Source organism: Polypterus senegalus, chromosome 3, assembly GCF_016835505.1.
Source record: "Polypterus senegalus isolate Bchr_013 chromosome 3, ASM1683550v1, whole genome shotgun sequence".
In the NCBI taxonomy this organism is placed as follows: domain Eukaryota; kingdom Metazoa; phylum Chordata; class Cladistia; order Polypteriformes; family Polypteridae; genus Polypterus; species Polypterus senegalus.
Window position 1 is genome coordinate 290,152,166 of NC_053156.1, and position 8,802 is coordinate 290,160,967.

General features: G+C 42.5%; 1 protein-coding gene across 3 annotated transcripts in view; it reads left to right on the forward strand.

Annotated features, from left to right (window-relative positions):
- The window catches only part of LOC120526294 (kelch-like protein 12), a 38,534-nt gene extending 33,386 nt beyond the window's left edge, over positions 1-5,148 (forward strand). For all 3 annotated transcript variants that reach the window (XM_039749414.1, XM_039749416.1, XM_039749415.1), the window contains exons 11-12: positions 2,933-3,119; positions 4,426-5,148. In XM_039749414.1, the coding sequence (XP_039605348.1) occupies positions 2,933-3,119; positions 4,426-4,552 (314 nt within the window). In that variant the 3' untranslated portion in view covers positions 4,553-5,148. The remainder of the gene's footprint in view (positions 1-2,932; positions 3,120-4,425) is intronic.
- The last annotated feature ends 3,654 nt before the right edge of the window (positions 5,149-8,802 follow it).

The window sequence follows — 8,802 nt, forward strand, 5'->3', positions numbered from 1 at the left end:
AAAAGGAACACAATGTAATTGTTTAACTTATCAAATCAACAGCAAATATTTACTTTTGACAAATGTTACTGTCTTGCATGTTGTATGAGCCTGCATACTCTATGATTTCAGATACATGTTACACAGCAAAGTCTGATCTCGTTCAAAACAGCCAGTTGCATGCATTGCCACATTGCACTGCTTACAGTATGTGTTGCATTGGTGCCTTCCTTTTCAATTGTCTGTTGCTGCACTTTCTCACATATATTGTTAGTGTGTACTGTAGAGAGACGAGTCACCCGTTTGACATCGTGCCATGCCACTGCCACCAAGTTTTCCACCTGCATGAAAACCGTATTGTCACCTCTTTTCATCTTCAGCCTGTCTAGCTTCAACTGTGAAGGCCTGTGTCTCCTGTTCACCCTCACTGTGCCACAAGCTCTCTAGCTCCATGAACAATTCTGGGCATGTATAAAAATTGTCCATGTACACAACATGACCCAAATGTTCATAGCCCTGAAGCAGCTCCAGCACAACCCTGACTTGTCAAGGGACAGTTCTCTCTTTGAAAGAAATACTTTCCTACATATGTAATTACTTTCAGGCAGAAACCAGTGTTTGCTTCTGCCAGTACAAAATCCTTTATGCCATACTTCGTGGGCTTGTCTGGCATATATTGGCAGATAAAAAGGCATCCCTAGATTCATGCACAGACAAATCACTGCCAGGCTGATAAAATTGTTTATATGTTGGTTCCACAATGTCAAGCAGGGACTGAACTTTATACATGGGGTTATAGCCTGGCTCAGCCCTAGGGATTTGCTTCTGGTTATCACGGAAGTGAATAAAACTTTGCAGCATCACGTACCTATCACGTGGCATAACCTGTCCAAAGCCACCAGCGGACAGAGCACGTTTGGACCAATGCTCCCTGAAGTTATATCACCAGTCTAGTCCCAACTCTACTTGTAATGCCACAAAGCCCTTCATCTTCTCTTTTGTTGTGGGTTTCCACTTTGAAAAATGAGAATGTGATGCAAGCGCAGCCGGCAATTCAAAAAATTGCTCTGCATTCCTGTTGGTCTCGTCTGACAGTAGCTGAAAAGCAGCATCAGGAGAGAGCAGCCTGAAGTAGTCCAGCGGCTGGTAATCTGTCGAGTCCAACAGCAAGCTGTGCTGTCTTGTGAAGTCTGGTAGCCAGTTTGGCTCCCACGGATCAATGTTTGGATAGTCCTTCCACACGAACCTTGCTGTAGGTGCATCGCGCAGCTGCAAGCCAATCAGCTGGGTCGGCATTGGCTGGTGTCCAAACAGCTGATGCCAGTTCCTCACTCTCTTGCTCGATCTCCTGATCACCGTCAACAAAATCAGATTCTGAAAAATCAAGAGTCCGACTCGGCGATAATGCGCAAAACATTGTCTGCGGAGTATTTTCTTTTCTGCACTCGCTTCACTCCCTTAGGAGATGTCGATGCCATCTTGCCTTTGTTTACATTTCTTAACTCACGCACACGCAAGGATTAGATGCCGAGTCAATGAGTCTTAACTTTCCTCCAAGCTGAGAGGGAATGCCTGTGACGTAACAGTGAGTTTTGTCACTATTAACAGCTGATTGTCGCCCTCTACCCCTGGATGTCAACTTTTGTCGACATGCGCTCTCAAGCCCTCCTGTCGACAAAAGTCGACATCCACCCTAAAAGAGTTAATGTGGTTTATGTGGGCAGAATAAGAAAGGGAGGAATCAAAAATGACACCAAGATTCCTTTCATCAGAAGAACGTCTGATAAGATCACTGTCAAGAGTGATACAGAGCACAACTTGAATTAGTTTAGAAAATGAAGGTTGCCAATGCTGAATGCTAGCTAGATGGATGTTTTCCCAAATCTAAGTCAAAATCAAATCGGTAGTTAAGCATCATTGCTTTAGAAAAAGGGAGACTGCAGAAAAGCAATACAAAGGAGAATGAAACATTCAGTAACTCCGAGGTTTTTAGTTTAAAGTCACACTAGCAAGTAATGCTTTAATGAAAATGAATTCTTAACTTAGAAATTTTGTTTATCACATAATGTATCTAGGTATTGGCAATCAAAGCTCACACTCATCCAAGTAATCATCATAGTCATTACCATCAGGAAAGAATTGCGTCAAGAAGCACTCAGCATATCGGTAGTTTTTTTTTTTGTTTTGTTTTTTTATTTCTTACTGTAGGGAAGGTCTACAGGACGGTAGTGAGACCAGCTATGTTATACGTGTTGGAGACGGTGGCACTGACCATAAAGCAGGAGACAGAGCTGGAGGTGGCAGAGTTAAAGATGCTAAGATTTGCACTGGGTGTGACGAAGACAGACAGGATTAGAAATGAGTACATTAGAGGGTCTGCTCAAGTTGGGCAGTTTGGAGACAAAGTTAGAGAGGCGAGATTGCGTTGGTTTGAACATGTGCAGAGGAGAGATGATGGGTATATTGGGAGAAGGGTGCTAAGGATAGAGCTGCCAGGAAACAGTAAAAGAGGAAGGCATAAGAGAAGGTTTATGGATGTGGTGAGAGAGGACATGCAGGTGATGGGGGTAACAGAGCAACATGTAGAGGACAGGAAGATATAGAAGAAGCGTGATCTGCTGTGGCGACCCCTAACGGGAGCAGCCGAAAGAAGAAGACTAATCAGTCATACATTTAAATCCACTTCTTGCAAGTTTATTCTTTTCTGATTTCTTCTGTACCTGTCCGTCTTGCAGTGCTTCCTCATTTGTGTTTGTTGATCATCAATACTCTTACCTTGTTTGTATGTGATTGACCTTCATGATATTATTCTGGGTCTGTGGATGGTTCCTGGGATAGCTCTTACCTTCCTCTGGGACGGTTTAGTCTTCACCACCTTAGCTGCTAGGATGTAGTTCTCGATCTCTTATTTCTGTATTATTTATCTGATTAATGTGTCTTGTGAACCAAACAGGGGCTGGCGTGGCCTTACTGAATGACCATATCTATGTGGTGGGAGGCTTTGATGGAACAGCCCATCTCTCCTCAGTGGAAGCCTACAACATCCGCACTGATTCCTGGACTACTGTTACCAGCATGACTACACCGAGGTGCTATGTGGGCGCCACAGTCCTGCGTGGGAGGCTGTATGCGATAGCTGGGTATGTTCTTTGTTCTCATATGCTAAAGGTTGGAGAAAACAAAACAATTAAATGCACGCATGGAGTTTATCAAATTCTTATGGAGGAAAAAGGCAGCAAAAATGTTATCTGTCTGCCTATCATAAGCTTGTGCACAGAAGTAGACACATCAAAATACAATTAGGTCATTTTGGAAAGTTGACAATTACACTCGCTGAGCAAATTTTTATGAACAGTATACTAATAATGGGTAGGGCCGTCTTTTGCTCTCTGTTTGTGGCGTGGATTCCAGAAGACGCTGGAAAAATTCCTTTGAGATTCTGGTCCATGTTGACATGCATATCAAGCAGTTTCTGCAGACTTGTCAGCTGAACATTTGTGCTGTGAATCTCCCGTTCTACCACATTCCAAAGGTGTTTTGTTCAATTAAGACCCAGAGACTGCCAAGGCCACTGAAGAACACTGAACTCAGTTTGAGATGACTTTTGCTTTGTGACATGGCACATTATCTGCTGGAATTAGCCATTAGGAGATGTGTAAATTGTGACCATGAAAGGATGCACATAGTCAGCAGCAGTACTAAAACATGCCATGGCATTCAAGTGATGCTTGATTGATATTAACAGGACCACCATGGTGTCTCCACCACCTGCCTGGATTATTGACACAAGGCAGTTTGGGTGCATGAATTCATGCTGTTGGCACCACATTCTTACCCTATCATCTGATTAATCAGACCAGGCTACATTTTTCAGCCGTCCACTTTTGGTGAGCCCTTTGCCCTCTGCAGCCTCAGCTTTCTGTTCTTGGCTAACATAAGTGGAACCTAACATGGTCCTCTGTTGCTGCATCAGGGTTTGACATGTTGTGTAGTCTGAGATGCTTTTCTGCTCACCAGTGTTGTAATGGAGTGGTTATCTGAGTTGTCAGCTCTAACCAGTTCAGTCATTCTCCGCTAACCTCATCAACAAAGTGTTGCTTTCCACAAAACTGCCACTTGGATGTTTTTTTGCTATTCGCACCTTTCTGACTAAACTTTAGAGACTGTTGTGCATGAAAATTACCAAGTACCAATCCTCAAACCAGCCATGTTGGAGATGTCATGTTTTTGACATTCTGCTGTTTGATGTGAACATTAATTTATGCTTCATCTGCTGCTGCCGCCGCCGCCTGATTGGCTGATTAGATACTTGTATGGATATACAGGTGTTCCTAATAATTTGCTCCACGAGTGTATGTAATTGTAGTGGGAGAAAACTTGATTATGTCAGATCTGCTACTGCACAATCTCTGCTCTCCCATCTCTGAGCACTGTTCTTCTCTACAGGTATGACGGTAATTCACTTCTCAGCAGTATAGAGTGCTATGACCCCATCATTGACAGCTGGGAGGTGGTGACATCCATGGGTACCCAGCGCTGTGATGCTGGAGTCTGTGTACTTCGGGAAAAGTAAAGGCGACATGGGCCAGGAAGGACAACAGGGGGAAAAAGCAGGCGGACTCTGATGGTGGAGCTTGACAGAAGTTGATTGTGTAAGGGGTAGAGGAGCGACATCATCACCCACACCTCCTCTCCCCGTTTCGGCAAAATAGCATTGTGACCCCTAAGCTTGTAACACTCCAGACCTGGTGGCCCTACAGGTGTAACCAGGTGTCATTGGTGCATGAGTATAACCACTGGATTCTCATCCAGGAAGACCCTGCTTCAGAAGTGCAATATCATGTTTTGTTTTGTTTTGTTTTTTTTTTTGTTTTTGGTCTTGTTCACCAGCACATAAACTTGAAAAGATCTTGTGTCAGGAAAAAAAAACACTCCCATGGTTAATATTTTGTAGAATCAAAAAGACTAAAATGGATGCCTTGGTGCAAGAAGAATAAAACATTGACTTTAATATTTCTTAGGTGTCCTCCTATTTCATCAAGAGCGGCTTACCGCTGAGCCACTAATGTTGTGGAGCTTGTGCGAGTTAACCAGTGAATAAAATCAGGTTTTTAATTCCGTCCTGTCATTTGATTGTACAGTTGGTTTTAAATAATAAAAAAAAAAAAATCCCAAGTAAAGGAGAGTAGTTTTATATTCTGCCTCAGCGCACTGTATAATTAGCACCCAGTGGAGCTGGTGAAGCGATGTGGCCTCATTAACCTTTTGCTGATTCGGTGGCATAGCTCTAGAGATGTGATGTGTGCAGCTTGCATGTTCTCCTGTGTCTAATGTGGGTGTTACTCTGATTTTCCTCCCACATTCCAAAGACATTCAAGTTCGGTTAATCGTTGACTGACCCTACTTGAATGACTGTGGGAGTGCACATGCACCCTGGGGTTAAGGGTTGCTTTACCTTGAGCTTCATGGTAGCCCAAAAACACCCACACACACCTCAGTAGAGGTGGCAGAGGACAAAACACATGAAAGGGACATTTAGCTTGGTTTGTAATGCTTAGCATCTTGAAGCAAAACAGCTCTGAAGGCACCACATTGACATCCTGAAACTGGACTCTGTGCTATGGCAGGTACGTAGGTAGTTCTCCTCCCTGGGGCACAGGATGTGTCTCTCCATGTTGGGTCCGGGTGGCTTACTTCAGAAAAATGTCTAAGAGCTTGGGCTTGGTGGTGTGATGATTTCCAAAAGACAGCACTCAGATGTTAAACCGTGAGGACAACTACGATAGGTGGTGACAACAGGGTGTGGTAAGTACCCCTTTTCATCATTGTATCCAGATATTTACATTTCACCAATAGAAAATGCAATTCAATGACAGGTGGCCCCTGGGTTAAGAACAAAACCCGTTTGTCTGTCCTTAAGTTGAATTTGTATGTAAGTTATAAACACGTTCATACAGTTCTTACTAAATGTCACTTAGTCAAATGTTTGCCTCAGTCTAGCATTTATTTTACCTTACTGTACATATAAAACAGTTAACACTTACAAATAACAAAAAACTTGTAATGTACCGAACTGTACATAATACTGCAGTAGTAATAAAAGTTACTGTTCATACTGTACTGTAAAAAATCATTAAAGAAATTTCTTAAAATGGTTTAGATAAAAACAAAAAGTGATTAAAGGTTAATACTCACTTGTGAGTTCACATTTTGATAACTTTATTACTGTAATTGTTTTCCTTTTCTTTGCATTGCCAGCACCTACATTGAATTTACGCTTTCAAAGGTAATGTAATGGAAAAAAACGGGCTGTGATCGGACTTAATGAGTTGTGATGTCATCGGTGATTTCAAAACCGATTATTCTAAACTGCTTGAATAACTATGCAATACTTTATGCTAGAAACGAAAGAACGCTAAACGAACCACCACACCTGCCTGCCAGTCCAAGGGTATTTTACCTGCCTTTCATGATATTGAAATGAAATGTTCACCATTCTACCCCAACACTGTCCAGTGTTTTCAGCATCTCTCGTCAAAGCTCATCCACTCCAGCAGCCTCATCACCATGGGGTTCTTGGACCATCATAGTTAACTTTGGCAACAGTGATGGGATCCAGCCAGGAGGTAATGCACAGATAGGAGGGCATGTCCACCAGGCCGAGGAGCCCCTCAAAGTGCTCCTTCCATCTAATGGATATTTCCTCAGAAGAGCCAAGCACCTGTCCATTCTTGATAATGGAGTCTGGCTAAGCTTATGCCTTCCTGTTTCAGATGTCAAAAAGTGATTTGATAGTCTTTCTATATGGCTTTTCACTTTGTCATTATGGGTTATGGAGTGTAGACTGATGGGCAAAAATGGCAAATTTATCCATCTAAAAATAATCAACACAGTAAAGTGTACAAGAATGTGAAGATATCTGAAAACATGAATCCACAAAAGTGTATCATATTTGACCAGGATGTAACGTGTGGGTTAAGTAAAGAGAGAACTAAATTTAATATGTACAGTAGCACAAACCCAAAGCATTTCTATCTATTATATAGTGCCTTTCATCCATCTATTTATTATATAGTGCCTTTCATCCATCTATTTATTATATAGTGCCTTCTCTGCCTATCTACCTACAGTGCCCCCCATAATGTTTGAGACAAAGACTCATTTTTCCTTTAATTTCCCCCTCTGCTCCACAGTTTAAAATTACAAATCAAACAGTTCAGACATTGTGATTGAAGCGCGCATTGCAGATTTTTGTTTAAGGAAATTTCAATACATTTCGGCCACACGACACTTTCTACATGGTTCCATCCCCCAGCCCCCCTTCTACCCACCATTTCAGGGGAACATAATGTTTGGGACAATTGGCATCATAGGTGGCTTTCATTGCTTCATAAGCTACTTCAGCCTGCTTCTACCCTTTGCAGTTTGTAGTTGCCATTGTTGAACATGAGGACAAGAGCTGTGCCGATGAAAGTCAAAGAAGCCATTAGGAGGCTGTAAAACAAAAAGAGAAGCTGTGTTTCTGCTGAGAAGAACCCATCAGAAGCAGGTCCATCTCATCATCATTTATCATCATGCATTTATGGTTGAGTTAATAAATCGAAGCCACTCTTAGCCAAACAGCAAGAGATTATGAATAAAAAGATTCTCTAGTCTGAATAGAAAAAATGTGAATTCTTTTGGCAGAACTCCAAGCATTGTGTCTAGTGAAGACCAGGCACTGCGCACCACCTGCCTAATACCCCAATAGCATGGTGGCAGCATCATGCTATAGGGGTGCAGGGACAATGAGACTGGTCAGAAGTGAGCAAAGGAGGAATGCTGAAAAATACAGAGATGACCTTCAAGAACACCTGCTCCATGGGAATGCCACCTGAGAATTGGGCAGTGGTTCTTCACCTTCCAGTGTGACAGTGATCCAAAACATAACAACAAAGTATCCTTGAGTGGCCCAGACTTAAACCTCACAGAACATGTGTGGAGACACCTGAAGATGACAAATTGTAGATGCTTCCTATCCAGACTAATGGAGATTGAGAAGGATCTGCCAGGAAGACTGGGATGAACTGCCCGAATCCTGGTGTGCAAAGCTTGTAGGGACTTACCAAGAAGACTCGAAACTGGAAATACTGCCAAGGGGGGCTTCTGCAAAGTATTGAATTAAGGGTCTGAATATTATAGATTCCAGTCTTTGATTTTAAATAAATTTGCAAATCTTTCTGAAAACGTGTTTTCACTTGGACATTATGAGTTACTGAGTGTAGTTGAACCAACAAAAATGGGAAATGTGTTCATTTAAAGTTAAATTTCCAACACAAAGTGTGATGGGGTCTGAATGCCTTCTGATTGTACTGTACGTCTTTACTGGGCAGGACTCAATAAAGTTAATCCACATGTGTTATGCATTGCAATACAGGGTTTATAAATGATACAGTACATTCTGTCTATTCTATAGTGCCTGTCACATCTATCTATGTATCTATGGGAACAACAGGGGCAACAATGAGACGCCCCCCAAAACGGGAATGAATGGTTTCACAGGTGGAGGGAGGCCACTGACATTTTTCCCTCCTCATCTGTTTTGTCACTCAGTTTGCATTTGTCTATGGTCAATGTCACTACTGGTAGCATGAGGCCATACCTGGACTCTACAGAGGTGGCACAGGTAGTCCAACTTCTCCAGGATGGCAGGCATATCAATACGTGGCATTACCAGAAGGTTTGCTGTGTCTCCCAGCACAGTCTCATGGGCATGGAGGAGATTCCAGGAGACAGACAGGCAGTTACTCCATGAGAGCTGGACAGGGCTCCTCGTAGAAGGTC